The sequence below is a fragment of the Benincasa hispida genome, chromosome 4 (genome assembly GCF_009727055.1).
Source record: "Benincasa hispida cultivar B227 chromosome 4, ASM972705v1, whole genome shotgun sequence".
NCBI lineage: Eukaryota > Viridiplantae > Streptophyta > Magnoliopsida > Cucurbitales > Cucurbitaceae > Benincasa > Benincasa hispida.
In genome coordinates this window covers 18,788,643-18,807,161 of record NC_052352.1, presented here as the reverse complement: position 1 = coordinate 18,807,161, position 18,519 = coordinate 18,788,643, and the positions used below count along the sequence as shown (strand labels likewise).

Genomic DNA, 18,519 nt, shown 5'->3' with positions numbered 1-18,519 from the left:
GGAAGAGGAGCGTGAGCGCGTTGAGACAGATCAGAGACGGTCCTTCCCAAAGTAAGCAGTGCGCAGTGCGCACCGCCTTCGTTATCTTTTGGTTCGCTCCACCCACCACCTTCCGTCCATCCATCCATATGCCATTAGCCCTCAAAATTCCTCTCTTTCAATTCAATTCCTTTCCTTTTCCTTTTCCTTTTCCTTTCAGCCAAATTGGCTTCCCCAGATGCTCATTCCCCCCATCAGATCCTGCTCGATCTTGTTTCTGACCCATTAGAATGCGCTTCTCTCTCTGTTTCTCTCACTTTCCCCTTCCCTCCCCCTTTTGATTCCACTTTTCTTCCTCCATTTCTCTGTTCCTTGTGATTATTATGAGGACCCCCGGGTTCTGGGTCATGGGGATTCTTCTCTTTCCCCTGATGTTTGGTTCCGCCCACTCGGTTAGGGTTTCCGATTCAGCTCCCTTCTGCCCTGCTGAATCTTTTCTGGATACGATCTTTCGCTTTAGGGATTGGAACTCGAACTGCCCTTTTCATGGTCGGGATGGGCACTATGAATTTATTGGTGTTTCTGAGGTTACTTTCTTTCTCCTTTTTCTTTTCGTTCTCTGTTTTTTGGACTTATCTGAACCAACTTGTATGTTGTTAAGACCATCGTGTTAGGGTAGAGGGTATCTTCTACCTCACTCTCTAGGATGTGGATTTGACGCGATTTGCAGTTTTCTTTTCGAAAATTTTATGGTTGAATTGTGATTCATAAGAAGATTTATAGACTATCTGCCTCTGTTAGTCAAGTTATTGATAGTTTGTTTTTGGAGCACAAAACTGAATAAAGCTTAGAAGACTATGGATCCTAAGCATTTTTGCTTCTGAAATTTTGGGTTCTTTTTCTGTTTTTTTTTTTTTTTTTTTTTTTTTTTTTTTGGGTGCAATTACAAGAATTGGGAATTTGTGTTCTTCACATTGAATTTGGAAAACGGCTGGAGTGTTAAGTTTAGGTAGAGGCAGACTGTTATAATTATCAGGATAATTAACAATTTGTTTTTTTCTATGATGAAGGGAGATGAAGCCTCATTACAAATGGCTCTGAATATGGTACATAAAAACCGTTATGAATACGTCGCAGTGCTCTTCTATGCATCTTGGTGCCCGTTCTCCAAGTCCTTTAGGCCGAGTTTTTCAATACTATCCTCATTATATCCTTCTATCCCGCATTTTGCAATCCAAGAATCAGCTGTCAGGCCAAGGTTTCATATTAAACTCTCACTTTTTCAAGTTTTCATTGTTTGATCGTGTTTTTTTACTTATCTGTACATAATCCATATTTCCTTGCAGCATACTTTCTAAATATGGGGTTCATGGTTTTCCTACACTTTTCCTTTTAAATTCTACAATGCGTGCTCGCTACTATGGTTCTCGAACTCTCCCTTCTCTTGTTGCATTCTATAATGACGTTACTGGTAAGATTTATGCTGCCTCTAAATTTTTCTTCCATGAAAATAATACTTATCTTGGATTCATAGAATTGAATTTGTGTAGTCTCACGTTAAGTTGTCTACATTGTTTTGCTTAACAGATTTCATTTTATGTAAGAAACAGTTCAGTTACTTAAGGAACGTGTTGTTAATATTCATTTTAAGTTGCTGATAATATGTTTCCATCTTTTCTGTATATCAATTAAAGTACATCGAATCTTGATTCTTGGACATGTTTTCTTTGACGCATTGATTTATGATAAAATTTCATGTTTTAGCTTTTGCTAATCTCATAGTAGATTTTTTTAAGAAGGCCTTGTGGTGGTTTTGAAGCCCCCTTCATTTTAGGGCACTGACATTGGATGAATAAAGAAAACTTTAATAAGTAGTTACTGACACCCACATATGGTGCAAGTTGTTGAAAATATTAATGTTGCATCAATATGCAGAATAGCATTCTATCCTCCCAACTTTGTATGCTGTGTTAGTTCTATTGTTTGATATTAGTGGTCGTGGTTTACCTGTTCATTATAGGCATTCAGACCGCATCACTGGATCAAATATCTCCAGATAGAATCGGACAAGTATGGAATCACGAGAAGCATGATGATAACAGTGAGCAGGAAAATTGTCCATTCTCATGGGCAAGGTCTCCAGAAAATTTACTTCGGGAAGAGACATATTTGGCTCTGGCCACTGCATTTGTGCTAATGAGATTGATGTATATTTTCTTTCCAACTCTTTTAGTCTATGCCCGATATGTTTGGCGAAGGCACCTTAGGAACATGAGATTGGGAACCTTGTGGGAACGACCTTTGACATGCCTGAAAGGAGCAATTCAGTTATTCAGCCATTTCAAGGATCCGTGCAAGAGAAGCAATTTACAAGGAGGGGCTATGAATGCCAGGGCTTGGGCCAAGTCTTTTGCCACAGTTTCAATCGGTGATGCAAGCTCTAGTAGTCGGGTGTGCCAGTGAGAATGTTGTCGATGTGCATCAAATCACTTAATGGGATGGTACTGTGGTGAGCTGCAGAAAATGCCATCTGGAGCCTCGAGTAGTTTTTGGGTTCAACATCTCGTCAACAAAGGTAAAACATGGATACGCGTCCTAATCAAATTATTTTTTTGTTGTAGGATTTAGTTCAAAATTTGTTACGCATCTGCAAATGATGTCTGAACCAATTTGTGTATAGGAATGAATAACCAACAGACTCTTTCCCTCCCTTCTGTGTAACTTCTTGCTTGTGGGGCTGCGAATGCCACAGTCATTTGTGGTAGGGTAGGTTCTGAAGTAGTGTTCATTCTTTTCATATCTTTGTACTGCTAACTGGAGGTTATTGTGCCCAAAACCTTGTGTTTGTAACATTGTCGGACGAATTCTACATCTACTTCTGTTCTCGAATGTCGTCAGTGTTAGCGACTAAATGTTGTAAAGTGAGTTGTTTCAAGGCCTCAAAATCGTTCCATCATTGAAGATTTACCCTTATGGTGTTCAGATGTAATCAGTAACTGTTGTATGAGAAACAATTATCTGCCCTCTAGCCATTCATGGATTTGCAATTGATGTGGGTCTCCTTTGAACTCATCATAGACAAATTGGATCAAATAGGTTTTTGCGCAAGACAAACAATCAAAATCTCCCAAACTCCAATTCTCTAAATCAAACAAAGAAATAACATTTCAAAAAACATCTTTTTAGATTAAAGAATGAACACCCATGAGAGGAGGGAGCAGATTTGTTTACACAAAAATGTATAATATTAATAGCATTTTCAACCCAAAAAAAAAGTATATATATCTTCAATGAAGATCTTGAATTTAGCTAAAGAACTATCCTCTCTATTGAGAAGTTTAACTACTTCTAGAGCATCAAATTCAACTTCAATGGGAGGGTTATTACTAGACACAAGCCGTCCAGCTTTCAACAGAACACCCTCACCTGAAGAATTTACAACCTCCAGTATTCGTCTTAAGATTTAGCCTAGTCGTACTAGACTACCAATTTCATAGCAACTTACCATATGTCGATGCTTTTATGATGCAATAAATTAAACCAAATTGTGGTTAGTCAAGTCAAGAGGGGATGGACAAATAGAGCCACATGTACAATCACATCCAAGTATGTAGAACAAAACCATTCAGCTGATACCGACCGTGATGGGCTCTTCCACCCTAATATTAAATAACAGTAACAAACAGTATTTAATGCAATGAATACAACATATTCAATTGGAATCATCAAGCCTTAGGCACATATATTAACTAGATACATTTGGTTCCAAAATGGCAAGTAATCCATTTGATCTATCAAGTTAGCTGGAGGAAAAGTTGAGACACTGGCTAGCTGTCTGCTGCAGTAACATTTGTATTCACAATCTGCAAGCATGAATATCTAATCAGGAAAATCATAGCCATACTTATAAGATAATATAAGATAATGTCTGAATAAAATTTTTCCTAACAAAGCAATCTTCTAATTTAATGGTGCAGCTCAGGTTGCCTCTGCTGACAGAGATCGTTTGTCAGATCATGAAGTTCAATTAAATTAAATAACAGGCATAAAATTTCTGGAAAATCTAATGTTCATGGTCGTCGGTGATGCTAATATGCCACAGCACATAATAGATTCGACAAAACTATAACTCATGTCTTGCAACTTTACAAACCCAAATCACCAGCAATCTTAACTGATGCTTGCATGAGGTTAACTTTAGATCCCACTTGATACCAATTTTGTTTCCAATTTTCTGTTTTTGAAATTTATGCTTGTTTACTCCTTAAATTTCCTACTATCTTATTTTCAACTTTCTCAAGAAAGGTTTGAATTCTTATTCAAATTCCAAAACCAATAATAAATTTCTAAAAATACCTTTTTGGTTTTTATAACTTGACTAGCCTTTTGAAAATATAAGCAGAAAGTGAATAACATAAGGTTATAGGTGTTTATAAGTTTAACATAAACCAGATAATTATCACTTTAGACAGATAAACTCCAAATCTTTGCGGGTGGGGATGATTCAAAGCAGCATTGATTTTATTCATCCTACCATCTACACTATGTACACTTTTGTGCAACTTGAGAAACTATGCAAAACTTTTCGATCATTCATAATAGCGTTGGTTCGTCTATCCAACCATCCACATTATGTACAATTCTCGAGCTATTAAAAAAATTACGCAAAACTAATTTTTCATACACTGATATCCTGTATATCTTTTTGGCCAACATTCAAAAATGACTCGGCAATAAGATTATGGAGATTTTATTCCTTGTGTTCTTTCAAGTCTTCCTCAAAGTAAACAAATAATAAATTTAAAAGAGCAAATTTATGAGAACTTATGCTTATTTTTTAAATTTTAAATTATTCATTTTAAAATTTATTGTACAAAATAATATTAATCAAAATAATATGAGTTAATATCTAAAATAGAAATAGATGATTAAAAATTTAAATCACATTCTGCAAATATCATTTCATATATACCAACTGCTTCCAACCATACTATTCCTGTATTCCAAGATTTCCTATTCCCATAATCCCGTTGTCGGACAATACCAAACATATCCTCCCTCATAGGCAAAAAACTTGTCTATATTTTGCCAGTAATCCAAAATGGCTTGGTAAAAAGATTAGGGGAACTTTGCATTTCATTTTCATGCTTGTTTAAGATTTTTTTTTTCCAGATAGAAATGTTGCAAAATGTTGTTAAGGGCATTTTAATCTTTTACTCGGTGTCAACAATCTAGAGTTTCCGACCTATGGTTATTTATATTTGTACCTATATTGTGCAGTGTGTAGTGTGGATCAAAAATTAATAAAAAACTCTTATCGTGGTTTTTTCTCCTTGACCTAGGGTTTTCCACGTAACCGTGGTGTTTTCTCTTCTACCCTTTATTTTTCAATATGGTATCAGAGCACGGTGATGAGAATGTAGATGGGATAGAAGAAGTTCAGTCGTCAACCCTAGCAGGAGATGAGACTTCGGTGGAAAATTCCCAAAGTGCTGAAATCAGGGTTGTCGTCGACCAATATCTGTGATCTCTACTTGGGTCACTACAGGTCCAGCCGCAACCGATTGGAGAAGGAGTAGTCGCGCCCCAGCTGTTCGTGCAGCATCAGTCGGCCGCCGATGGGCCAGATCCAGCCAACCCCTTTCCCTCCGTCGCATAGTCGTACCGTGGCCTTCCACTGATCGGACAGCTTGCAGTTGTATCCCATTTGACCTACCCAGGCGTTCTTCTGCCTGGTTCTTCAAACCAATTTCCGGTCCAGCTGGTCCAATCGAACTCGGTCCAACTGGTTCATCAGGCCCAATTCCTTGTTCAGTCGGTCACTTCCTCCATGCCATCCGAAACGACATTTTCAGAGGTTTATGGGCAGAAACAACCCATGGCTACTACATTTCCAGTCGAGTCAGTGGATTATGGCGGGACCATGGGATTTCAACAACAATTGGCTAATTTGCAGCAGCTGATTTCTGCGCTCGGGGCAGCCTTTAGATCCATGACAAGTCTTCCGACCGATTTGCATCCAAATGTGTATTCTGGTCTTTCGTTATGTTTAGAAACATCAGTAACTGCTTACCCTACTTTACCTATTACAAACATTATGTCTGGTTCTGTGGGCAATTTTGCAGGGATAACCATCGGAGAAAAACTTAACGGCCAGAACTATTTTTCCTGGTCTCAATTTGTGAAAATGGTCCTCAAGGGCCAGCAGAGTTCGGGTATCTAATCGGGGAGATACCAAGACCGAACCCTAGGGACCCTCAGGAACGTATGTGGAAGGGGGAGGATTCCCTCCTCCGCTCGATTTTGATAAACAGTATGGAACCTCATATCGGAAAGCTCCTACTTTATTCAGCGTTAGCTCGGGATATTTGGGAAGCTGTCCAAAAACTATATTCGAAGAGACAGAACGATTCACGGCTTTATACATTGAGGAAACAAGTACATGAGTGCAAGCAGGGGACTCTTGATGTAATGTCCCATTTCAATAAATTGTCACTATTGTGGCAAGAAATGGATCTGTGTCGCGAAGTGATTGCCCAGTCGACGGAGTTCAGTATTCGAAGATTGAGGAGGTTGACCGTGTCTATGATTTCCTGACTGGCTTGAACTTGAAATTTGATACCGTCCGGAGCCGGATTTTGGGACAGACCGATGTCGTCCCTTATGGAAGTATGCTCAGAAGTCATATTAGAAAAGGATAGAACCAGCGCTATGAATGGTAGAGCAACCACTACCTTGGACTCTGCTGCGTTTGGAGTCAAGTTGTCTGGATCTGAGAATGACAAACAGAATGGAAAGTCCCCTCCAATTTGTGAACACTGTAAGAAACCAGGCACACAAAAGACCAATGCTGGAAATTACACGGTCATCCACCAAATGACAAGCGGTGTCCTCCAAATGATAAGTCTAAATCCAGTCGAGCCTTCATCGGTGAAGCGGTTGATGGTGCTCCCCAGGTGACCAGCCCTGTTGATCCAGGTACAATTGGAACCGACAATATCGTCCAATCAGGTACTTTTCATCCTTTAGTTTCTTTATTGAGGGGGATGAATCTTGGATTCTTGACTCAGGAGCGACTGATCACTTAACTGGATTATCTGACTAATTCCTCTCCCATTATCCAAACGCTGGAAATGAGAGAATACAAATTACAGATGGGTCTTTTGCCCCCGTTGCCGGAAAGGGTCACTTGTCTCCAATTCAGGGATTGATTTCGCATAATGTTTTACATGTGCCAAAGATATCTTACAATTTGCTATCAATCAGTAAAATAACCAGAAATTTGAATTGCAAAGTTGTTTTCTCACCAGATGATATTTTATTTCAGGACCTGAGTTCAGGGAAGACGATTGGCACTACCCAGCACAATAGGAGGCTCTATTTCCTTTTCGATGATGCTTCTTCTAGAAGTTTATCTAGGACTAGTTTGTTATCTTCTCATACTGTTTCTGAAACTGATTTTTTATTATAACACTTTCGTCTTGGACATCCAAGCTTTCATTATATGAAATACCTGTCTCACCACTTATTTCGTAATGTGGATGTGTGTCTTTATCTTGTGATGTTTGTACTCGTGCAAAGTAGCCTAGGGCCTCTTTTACTTCTCAACCCTATAAACCTTCCCGACCTTTCCATTTGATACATATTGACGTTTGGGGTCCGTTTAATGTCACAACTGTGTCAGGTAAACAGTGATTTGTCACCTCTATTGATGATCACACCCGTCTTACATGGGTGTTTCTCCTTACGAACAAATCTGAAGTGACGGCGGTATTCCAACAATTTTACACTACCGTTGAAACTCAATTCAATACCAAAATCGTCATTCTTCGAAGTGACAATGGACGTGAGTTTATTAATCAGTCTCTTCGTGAGTTTTAAAACTCTAAAGGCATCGTCCACCAGAATTCCTGTGCTTATACCCCTCAACAGAATGGGGTGGCAGAGCGAAAAAACCACCACCTTATTGAAGTAGCCCGATCTCTCATGATACCTGCATCCTTACCCTCGTATCTATGGGGAGATGTTGTACTTACTGCAGCTCATCTCATCAATCGAATGCCCTCTCGTGTGCTCAAATTCCAAACCCCCTAGAGTATTTTAAAGAGTCTTTCTCGTCCACTCGCCTCTTCCCAAATGTTCCCCTTAGGGTGTTTGGCTGTACCGTTTTTGTTCATAATCATGGTCCTCATCAAAGTAAGTCTGCACCTCGGGCCCAAAAGTGTGTGTTTGTTGGGTATCCACTTCATCAACGGGGCTACATGTGTTTTCAGCCTTCCTCTCGAAAGTATTTTGTCACCATGGATGCCACCTTTCTAGAGGACAAACCTTTTTTTCCCGTTAGTCCTCTTCACGGGGAGACCACTAGTGAAGAGGCTAACACATCCACCTACTCTTTTCCTATAGATCTGTTTCCTGAGCCTATCCCTGAAACAAATGACCCTGTCTTCCCTACGAACAATTGCCCTGGATAACCTACTATAGGAAGAATCTCCGAAAGGAAATAGTTCCCGAAATAGTTCCCCCTGTTGCTCCACCGGAAGTTGCCCAAGAGTCAGAACTGGAACCAACTCAAGGTACCTCTATTCTTGATGATAATGAATGTGTTGAAGGTGATGTAGTGAACTCTGTAAAGTCAAGATCGATGGTGGTAGTGAATTACCAGGTGATATACAGGGAACTGAAATGTGCAACAGTCGGTACAGATTTACCGATTGCCTTACGGAAGGGGACGAGATCCTACACCAAGCACTCTATGAAAAGCTTCTTGTCCTACAGTAACTTGTCTTCGAGATTTAAGGTCTTCATACTAGTCTGGATACCGTGATGATTCCAAGCGATGTGCACAGGGCTTTGAAAGTTTCTGAATGACGAGCCGCAATTATGGAGGAAATGCGGGCACTTGAGACAAACAGAACGTGAGATCTGGTCGTTCTTCCAAAAGGTCACAAAATAATCGGGTGCAAGTGGGTGTTCACTGTCAAATATAAGTCTGATGGGACTCTCGATAGATATAAGGACAGGTTGGTTGCAAAAGGGTTCACTCAAACATATGGGGTGGATTACTTAGAAACCTTCTCACCTATGGCAAAACTTAACACGATTCGTATTCTTCTCTCGGTTGTCGTTAATCAAGACTGGCCCTTATATCAATTTGATGTGAAAAATGTGTTTCTGAATGGTGAGTTAGAAGAAGAGGTCTATATGAACCCACCTCCAGGTTTTGAAGCACGGTTTGGTAATCAAGTTTGCAAATTAAAGAAGTCTCTGTATGGCCTAAAGCAGTCTCCTAGAACCTGGTTCACTACCTTTGTTAAGTTCCAAAGGTTTGTTCAAGGGCATTCTGATCACATCTTGTTCACTAAGAGGTCGACACCAAGAAAGGTAGCTATTCTAATTGTCTATGTTGACGATATCATCTTGTCAAGGGATGATTCAACGGAGACTGGCAGGTTGAAACAAAGGATGGCAGATGAGTTCGAGATTAAAGATCTTGGTGGATTGAGATATTTCCTTGGAATGGAAGTAGCAAGATCAAAGGAAGAGATCTCTGTGTCTCAGAGGAAATTACGTTGGACTTGTTGAAAGAAACTAGAATGACCGGGTGCAAACTTGTAGATACGCCGGTGGAAGTCAATAGCAATCTGGTAGAATTTGTAGAAGATGTTCCTGTTAACAAGGAAAGATATCAATGTCTTGTGGGGAAGCTGATCTATCTTTCACGTACCAGGCCTGATATATCGTATGCAGTTAGTTTGGTCAGTCAGTTTATGCAGGCTCCTTCTGAAAGACACGTGGAAGCAGTTACACGGATTCTGAGATATTTGAAGTCTACTCCTGGAAAAGGCTTCGTGTTCAAAAAACATGACAAAAGATGCATTGAGGCCTACACAGATTCAGACTAGACTGGTTCTATTACTGATAGAAAGTCCATCTCGAGATATTGTACATTTGTGTGAGGAAATTTAGTTACCTGGCGGAGTAAGAAGCAAGGTGTCATGGCTAGAAGCAATGCCGAAGTAGAATATAGAGCTTGAGTTTGGAAATTTGTGAAGAAATTTGGTTGAAAAATGTTATGGTAGATCTTCATCAGGAAAGTCATGACCCTATGAGACTTTATTGCGATAATAAGGTTGCTATTAATATTGCTAACAATCTTGCCCAACAAAACAGAACCAAACATGTTGAGATCGACCGACACTTCATCAAAGAGAAACTGGATAACGATAGTATCTGCATTCCCTATGTTCCGTTTAGTCAACAGATTGCGGATGTGCTCATCAACGGGTTACCGAGACAGACTTTTGACACCTATGTTAACAAGTTGGGTCTTATTGATATCTGCACCCCAACTTGAGGGGGAGTGTTGCAAAATGTTGTTTAGCCCTAAGGGCATTTTAGTCTTTTACTTGGTGTCTACAGTCTTAGGTTTCTGACCTATGGCTATTTATATCTGTACTTGTACTGTGTGTAGTGTGTATAAAAAATTAATAAAAAAAAAAAAAAAAAAAAATCTTGTCGTGGTTTTTTCTCCCTAACCTAGGGTTTTCCACGTAACCTTGGTGTTTTCTCTTCTACCCTTTATTTTTCAATAGAAAATAAAGAATATCTTAAAATGAGGAAATTTTTCTATGACTTATTAACCACTCAAGAACCTTTATTTTCAATCTACAAGCTGCATACCTGTGCTACATATTCTTTAATCTTTTCACTAACTGGTCCGTCTATAGCTCTCTCAGCAAGCTCGTAGAACGTAATATTGCCTTCAGGAGCATTTACTTTGACCTTCTGCAGATATCTACAAAGCAGGGCAAGAGTAAAAAGGCACCTGTAAACCAGTTTTTCCTGTACCTTCAATGATCATCAAATTACTTCACAATTTCTCAAGTGCAGTTCCCTATCATATAATACAGGGCCTACTGACCTTTGCTGGACAACCAACTCAGCTGCATGCTTAATGTTTCCAAGGACCGGATGGTTTTCATCACTTTCAGACAACCCCATTCGTCTCAAGTGATGCCAAAGGCTTTCTGCAGAGTATTGCCACGTTCCATCATAAAACAAATGATGAAAGAGAAGCAAAAAATCAGAACTCTTGCCCTAAGAAATTCTTTGAAATATTTTGAGTTGATCAATTGTACATAAATGTATCGTCACTATCTGATAAGCAACGTGTTTTGCAGGTATTTTACTAAATCGGTATCTCCAGAACTAGACAAAATAATAAGTTTATGAATGAAATCCATTTCAAGCATAAGCTATCCTTCTATCACTTTCAAAGCTACAAAGTATGCATCGGGTTAAGAAAGCATACCTTCAGGAATTTTGCCACCGGCAAGATGTACAATACTGACTACAACAAAAGTAAAACCAGTCATGTGTGCTGTATTTACATCCTCAACATACCTTCTGTAAATATCAGCAGGAAGCTTGCTTATGAGAACATAGGATTTTGCATCTGCAACATCTAAAGAAATGTGTAGTGACGGGTTAAAAGTGAGATCCAATAATGAAACAGCGCTGTAGCGAGCCATGCCAAATGGAAGTAATCAGAAAACTAGACTATTAATGGCTAGCCATGAGGCATACAAAAGATAATGGATGAAGATCTATGAAGACAAAAGCTACACTACAACACAAGCCATAACTGATGGAAATAATATATAGATTAGAATACCAAGGGCTAGCCGTGATTATGAAGTATACAACACTCCAAGGTCCATGTTTTTTTTTTTAAGAAAAGAACACTCAACTTTCATTAAGATGATGAAAAGAGACCAATGCTCTAAGATATAAAGAAGCTAACAAGTGACCAAAAGAAATACAAGAACTAAATAGCGAAACAGGAAGTTAGAACAAACGCAGGACTTATAGAAAACATAGTTATGAAGGAAAAATAAAAGCCTGCCAATTACAAAAAATATCATGAATGGTGAAATCTTCGAACTCCTTTGATAGGGAGCACCATGAAGAGGACTTTAAATGAACTGAACCATGGATATAGGATGAGCTTTGAGAAGAATTCTGAAAAATACAATGGTTTCTTGCCATCCATAACTCGTAAAGTAATGCTTTGACAGCATTAGCCCACAATAAGAAGACATTCAAATTCCATCTAATGCCACAAAGGAGCTGATGAACATTTTCCTTCCAAGAATCGAAGAACACTCGGTTGATGTTATAGGTATTAAGCATTAGAGCCCAACAACTCTGAGAAAAGGCACATTCAAAGAGAATGTGGTTGAGGTATCCTCCGAGGTCCATGTATACAAAAGCTACAGAAATCCTAGAGGAAGGTACTTCTACACTGTAGTGAGCTTTATAGAGGCGCCAAAGAAATATAAAATGGCCAGTTAAGGGGGTAAGGAGTAATTTCAGCAGCTGAAATTTTGTGATGGCTATTTCAGATGTTAGAAAGATAGGAAATGGGCAGCAAGTTGATGGAAGATTGGCAGCCTTTACAATAGGTATATTTTGACACGTGTTCCGAGTAACAAAAGGTCCTTTTTTTCCATTTAAACAAACAGTAACTCCTTGGATGAAATCAGAGCTTATTGAGCAACTAAGAAAATTTGTAATCTAATAACCCCATTCAAAAGTTTACACATCCACTGAATTCACGACTTTCTACAACCCATAACAATGAATTTCATGGTAAAAAATTCCAACTCTCATGTTCCAGTTCTTGTATTGGGATGCAATGAATGAAGAGGATTGTATGTCAGAAAGGTCAGATGTCTATTTTGAAGAATTTACGAACAGTTTAAGCAACCTAGGCACATAAAGTATCTGGGAGGAGATTAAATTTGAATATTTTGATATTTTGATATTTTGATATTTGGTTTTTAAGATTGAGTGTGTAGCATAAGGTATAAACTAATCATTGAACCACACTTAATATAGAGCATGTGCACATCCCATGGCATGGACAGGAGTAATAACAAGATCATTACTTAGAAGAGAGAGGTATTTCTCACCCACATGGACATAACCATAAGGACATCTTGTTCCAGTCAAAAGATCATTACTTGCTAAAGTTGCAAAAAGACATCTCATTTTGAAAATATTGTATGGTTTTAGCTTTGACTCGAAACGAGACTGAACCAATATCCTGTTTGTTAAAAGAAACATGTGGTGACTTGCAAAAGTCATGGTTGCAAAAAAAAAAAAAAAAAAAAAAAAAAGGAAGAAAGAAAGAAAGAAAAAAGATTGTTATAATTGCAGTAAGGTGACCTGAACGCATTAGAGTCGGAAGAACAGTAATTTAGTGAAATCACACCAACGCTTGACAATCTCAACCGCAATTATCAGAGAAATAATATAATAAGTTCGATCATTTCTTACTTTGTTGGGAAGAATGCGCTTGGCCAGTGGATGAAAGCCGCGTTCTTTGAAGTTCCCTCAACTCATAACCAAAAATGCTCGACAGCTTCTTTTTAGCCTCGTCAATCACAACAGCCGGCAATCCCCGATTCCGATAATTTTTCGTTACCAGCTGAGTAAGTTCTTCCCTTTTGATTGGACACCCAGAACTTTGATGAGTTTTGAATATGATATAGCGTATAGCTTCCGCTACGAGCTTGTCCTTTTCCTGTTAATTAGAAGTGTTCTAGGAATCAGAAATATCAACATTCCGGAGGCAAAACGAAGAGGAGGGCCCTCAGAAACGGGAAAATGTACGGCAGAAAGCAGAGAGGATAATCTCATACCTCTTCTGAAATGTCCATTTGAGAAAGGTATTCTCCTGCACTTGCCATACTACAGCAGTTTTCCTTCATAAATAAATTCAAAATCAATTCGAGATCAAAGGAAAACATACAAATAAAAATCATGAAATAAAGTCATGACAGAAACAACGGTGGATTTCCAAAATCATTAAATGTGTATATATATCAACAGGGTCGTACTAGATCAAGGACAAAAAATGATTCTAATAGGTTGTATTGATGGAATAAGAGACTACCGGTAACAAAACTGAACTAATTTCAGCGACGATAAGACGAGAGAAGAATGTAAGCGCTCCAAGCAGCAACGGGAGAGAACACGAATCTTTCAAATGAATGACCTTCTTCGGTGCATTTTCCGGCGAAAATGAGGTAAGATATTTGGAGATTCTTCGGAAACCCCTAAAGTCTCTCCCTTTCAGTAATCGGCATGTTCCCGCGCACTTCGAAGTCCGACCTGGTTTTGTGCTGCAGGCAGTGAGCGCTTTTTTTCCCCTCTCTCTATAAATATTAATAGGACTTGTCTTCAGTATGAAAAATGACCTAAATGCCTGCAACGAAGTGTGGGGTGATATCGAATTTCAAATTTTGACATCCATAGTTTCATATCAATCGAGTCATACTCTGTGTCAGTCCACCATGAATTTGTATCATATGAAAATTATATGTTGTGAGTTATTTTTGGATCAAAAATCATAAATTTGGGATAGTTGTTAAAGATAAAATCGAAATAACAATCTCCTTTCCTCCCATCAAGACTCGCTTCTCGTAGGCCATGATCTCGGCCCATACTTGAATTAGTACTCCCTAATACCTTTTAGAATCGGAAATTTGGAATCCTAGGTCCACGTCTCTATAAATAAGAGATCGTGTACATAAATTTATCATCGAAAATATGTGAAGGTCAAGTGAGTCGTCTTGTCTAGATTTTGACATCATGTGAAAAGGAAAAAATATAAACTAAAATCATTATATGGGCAAATGTGAGCTTAATTTGATGATGATTTAAATGTACTCATTCTTCTTAATTTAGAAATTTGATTTTTTCATATGATCTAGGAGGTTACTATAACACTCGCTTTTTAGGACCCGTTTGATAACATTATTGTTTCCTATTTCCTATTTTTGTTTCTCATTTTTTTAAAATAACTTGACCTGTTGGATAACTTTCTTGTTCCTCAAATTTGAGAAAAATTCCTAAAAATTGGGCCAAAATTGAGGAACTACAAAAAGTACGTCTTGTTCTGATTCTATTTTATTTAAAGTTGTTTCTAAAATGTATCAAAGTGTAGAATTGATTAGTTGGTGAGGAAGCTTGTCCATAATACTTCTTTAACTTGATAGTTTTGGGATCAAATCTTACGTGAGATTTTTTTATTTTATTTTTCTTTCTTTCTATTTCATTTTTCTCTATATTTTTTTTATATTTTTTTTATTTGCTTTTTCTTTAATTTTTTTTTATATCTACATGTTAATTTAATTTTTAATTTTGAACTTCGAATATTTAAATTTATATATTATTTTGGTTTTCAAATTTCAAATTTTCAATGGAGTTGTTTTCAAATATAGAAAAATGAACTAAAATATTTACAAATATAGCACATTTAATTTTGAATTTTCAAATATTTAGATTTATTTTGATTTTTAAAATTCAAATTTTCAATAAGGTTGTCTTCAAATATAAGAAAATGAACCAAGATACTTACGAATATAGCAAAATTTTCCTGTCTATCTGCAATAGACTACGATATACTAGTATTTGTGTCTATCTGTATTATGACAAACACAGATGGTAGTCTATTGCAGATAACTGTGATATTTTGCCATTATTTATAAATATTTTCAACAGTTTTGTCGTTTAAAATAATTTCCCTTTTCAATATTTATATATAGATACTTTTTGAATTTTGAATTTTGTAATGTAATTTTTTTTTTACATTTTTCTTACATAGGAAACCAATTATAATTTTGCAATATATGAATTTTGTTTACTAAGATATTCAATTAGGCTCATTTTAATATTTTTACAACCATAACATTTACATAACAATATAATTAAGTTATATTTGAGTCTACATCATTTAAAATTTAAAAGAAATGACTTGAATAATAAATAATATTGTAAATCAAATTTTAGAAATATATGAATGATGAAACAATTGTATTATAGTTATTAATTTTACATCGGGACTTATGTGTATTTGATAATTATTTTTTATATTTTAATGGCTATATATATTTTATTTTATATAATTAGAATATTATATTTAAACTATGAAATATGGGGGGGGGGGGGGGAATGTAAAGAAAAAAATACAATAAAAGATAAACAAGAATAGTTATCAAACAAGTTTTTGTTCTTGTTTCATTTGTTTCCTTTTTCAAGAACATGAAACAAGAATAGTTATCAAACATATTACGGACTGTTTGGGACCAACATGAGATGATACAACATGGGTTGATATATCTGTTGGGATCGGTGTCCTAATTCTCCATTGGTCTCGTAGTTTGTAAACTTTATGTACACACATTGTTATTAATAAAATAAGTATTCTTTTATTTGCATGTACTCATATCTAATAAACTAATATCCGTGATTATTTCATGTAACTTAAGCATGTATGTGAGACATACAAGTGGATCATGCCTTAAGTAATAACCTAAATGGTCTGTAGTATAAGAATGGAGAAGGGATACATTATCCTTGTGATACTATAGATACGACCCGCTTTGTAGATGTTTACAAGTGTTGTAAAGTGCTACAAATGGTTTGATTTTGATCATTCATGTGGAGACATGCGAGCAGGGGTGTCTGTACAAAGAGTTTAAGTATAAGACCGAACCACGAGATGTTAGTCTCTTTATATAACATCGTTGATAATTGAGATTTACATTTCATTAAAATGACCATAGGTGACATGACCTTGATCCTGAGTGTTTTGGAAACTCCTACGTATGAGAGCGATCCTTTGATTAGTATGGGTGAGAGTGACCAGATTGCCAACTCAACAAGTTTACCTTTTTGGGGATTATCTCTGATTGGGGAGCTGGAAACTTAGTTACACAAGACGAAATTCACTCCTTCCCCGAAGTAGGGGTAAGTAGATAAATTGCTCCCTTAAGGGTCGATTCCGGGTCTTGAATATAGTGGCCACACTCTCTTTTTAGAAGAGAGGACTCAGTCATAGTAAGACTATGACTTATTGTTCATTAGAGGAATCAGTGGTACTTAAGGAGTTAGATGTAACTACAAAAGCAAAATGGTAAATTGGCCCAGTTGTACTTACGAGCGATTTGTGAAGGGCTGTTGTACTGTTGATTGGTTATATGGATACAGAAATATATCTATAGTGCGAAGAGTGCAGCTGTCGGTCTTTAGTAGAGTGCCCGACAGTTAACCGATGTTGAATCTCATGACTAAAGAGTTTAGTCAGTTATTCATGTATGATTGGAGCTTCAAGCTACAGGTCCATGAGGTCCCCTTGATAGCTCAATGGGTTTAAGCTGAGAATCATATTTTGGATTAGTTCGAAATTTCAAATTAACAAAAGGAAGTTCAATTATGATTGGTGTGATGTATGAGATACATTAGATGGAGGAATTAATATAAATGTGATTTACATTAAGTACCATAAAATAGATAAAGAACAATGGTTTATATGTTTCATATGATGAAATATTAAAACTATAGGTTATAAATATAATATGATAAGTTGGTTATCATATTTAAATTAATTATATGATATTAATTCTTTTTCTCTAATAACCGATTGAATGTGAGGTTATTGGAAGTTTCATGGTAACCGTGAGATAAAAGGAAAATTATTTTCCAAAATTTAGAAGTTGATTAATTCAAAAAGTTCTCACGGAAATAGGCTATCAAGTAAAAAGAGTTTTTACTAAGCGATGGTCGTTGAGAGTCTAGACGATCGAGCTGAGTTTACTATACGATAGTTACTTTTTTTATTGTCGCTACACGATCGAGTGGCAAAGTCTATGCGATAGGCTTCTGTTTACTAAACGATCAAGTACATCGTCTATGCGATAGACAATGTTCATATCTCCCACTTACTCGATCATCTACTCAATCGCATACCTCCAATCTTCCTCAAGCCAAGATCATACAGAGCCCACAACTCATGGATTATCACACCGAGAATATCAAATTAACACTTGTGGTGGTGTTCTAACTTAGTTCGTGGATCGAGTTGGACTCGATTGGGTTCGATGAGCATTCGGACATTCGAGGAGTTCGTGTTCTGTTTGTTGCATTCGAGAGAATCGTATAGACGCAATGGAGATCGGTCTAGGGATACTTGAAGAATGGTTTTTCAAAGGTATGCATACTCTATCCCTTTTGTTTTCTTGTAACATGTTGTAATTTTGGTTTATGCATAACTTGTTAGTTTCCATATAAGACTGTAATTGTTTGTGTTTGTTCTGAATAAAATTTGGAATGATCTACTTTCGCTACTCATGGAGATCCCCGTTTGTGATTTCCTTCAATATCATTTTAGTGTTTGGTGGCCCATTAACCTATCTCACAAATTTGAATTGTTTGTGGGCCAATTGTCCTTATGTGTTTCATATCTCACCGTTTCATTTTCCCCTACGTATCGCATGCCACGTTTCATTTCCCTTCCACTTCACGCATATCGATAGTCCTCTCTCATGCCTCTCTCAACTATTCTCTCAACCATCCTTTGAAACCCTAGCTGCTTCGACCTTCTCCTCAACCTTGTCCTTAACCACGTTTCTCTCTCACACATATCGTATGTCACCATTTCATTTTCCTTCACAGATCTATTGTGTTCTT

The 18,519-nt window shown here is 37.2% G+C and overlaps 2 protein-coding genes across 6 annotated transcripts; one reads left to right on the top strand and one right to left on the bottom strand.

Moving 5' to 3' along the window:
• Nucleotides 1-2,968, top strand: LOC120075352 (5'-adenylylsulfate reductase-like 4). 2 transcript variants are annotated; one of them, XR_005481306.1, is made up of 5 exons: nucleotides 1-566; nucleotides 1,050-1,237; nucleotides 1,326-1,450; nucleotides 2,000-2,554; nucleotides 2,660-2,968. XR_005481306.1 is itself a non-coding variant. In XM_039028658.1 (4 exons), exons 1-4 carry the CDS (start codon nucleotides 363-365, stop codon nucleotides 2,440-2,442), a joined length of 960 nt encoding a protein of 319 aa, XP_038884586.1. In that variant the 5' UTR covers nucleotides 1-362; the 3' UTR covers nucleotides 2,443-2,952. The 2 variants fall into 2 exon arrangements, 1 of the variants encoding a protein (XP_038884586.1); XM_039028658.1 differs by having other exon boundaries at nucleotides 2,000-2,952.
• A 579-nt stretch (nucleotides 2,969-3,547) lies between these two features.
• On the bottom strand, nucleotides 3,548-14,310 carry LOC120075353 (melanoma-associated antigen 1). 4 transcript variants are annotated; one of them, XR_005481307.1, is made up of 7 exons: nucleotides 13,943-14,310; nucleotides 13,689-13,751; nucleotides 13,324-13,570; nucleotides 11,294-11,446; nucleotides 10,904-11,009; nucleotides 10,663-10,830; nucleotides 3,548-3,842 (listed from the first exon to the last, which is right to left on the bottom strand). XR_005481307.1 is itself a non-coding variant. In XM_039028659.1 (7 exons), the coding sequence occupies exons 2-7, from the start codon at nucleotides 13,734-13,736 to the stop codon at nucleotides 3,807-3,809; spliced, it is 735 nt and encodes a 244-aa protein (XP_038884587.1). In that variant the 5' UTR covers nucleotides 13,737-13,751; nucleotides 13,943-14,310; the 3' UTR covers nucleotides 3,548-3,806. The 4 variants fall into 4 exon arrangements, 2 of the variants coding, with proteins under 2 accessions (XP_038884587.1, XP_038884588.1); XR_005481308.1 differs by having other exon boundaries at nucleotides 10,663-10,824; XM_039028659.1 differs by having other exon boundaries at nucleotides 10,663-10,807.
• Nucleotides 14,311-18,519: the final 4,209 nt, after the last annotated feature.

What these genes read in the sequence shown, in the direction of transcription:
- LOC120075352 (XM_039028658.1), top strand. Translation starts at nt 363, where the DNA reads ATGAGGACCCCCGGGTTCTGGGTCATGGGGATTCTTCTCTTTCCCCTG. An exon ending in AATTTATTGGTGTTTCTGAG is followed by an intron (nt 567 to 1,049) that starts GTTACTTTCTTT and finishes TCTATGATGAAG; the next exon opens with GGAGATGAAGCCTCATTACA. An exon ending in GAATCAGCTGTCAGGCCAAG is followed by an intron (nt 1,238 to 1,325) that starts GTTTCATATTAA and finishes ATTTCCTTGCAG; the next exon opens with CATACTTTCTAAATATGGGG.
- LOC120075353 (XM_039028659.1), bottom strand. Translation starts at nt 13,736, where the DNA reads ATGGCAAGTGCAGGAGAATACCTTTCTCAAATGGACATTTCAGAAGAG. An exon ending in AAATGGACATTTCAGAAGAG is followed by an intron (nt 13,571 to 13,688) that starts GTATGAGATTAT and finishes TCTAATTAACAG; the next exon opens with GAAAAGGACAAGCTCGTAGC. An exon ending in CGGTGGCAAAATTCCTGAAG is followed by an intron (nt 11,010 to 11,293) that starts GTATGCTTTCTT and finishes AATACTCTGCAG; the next exon opens with AAAGCCTTTGGCATCACTTG.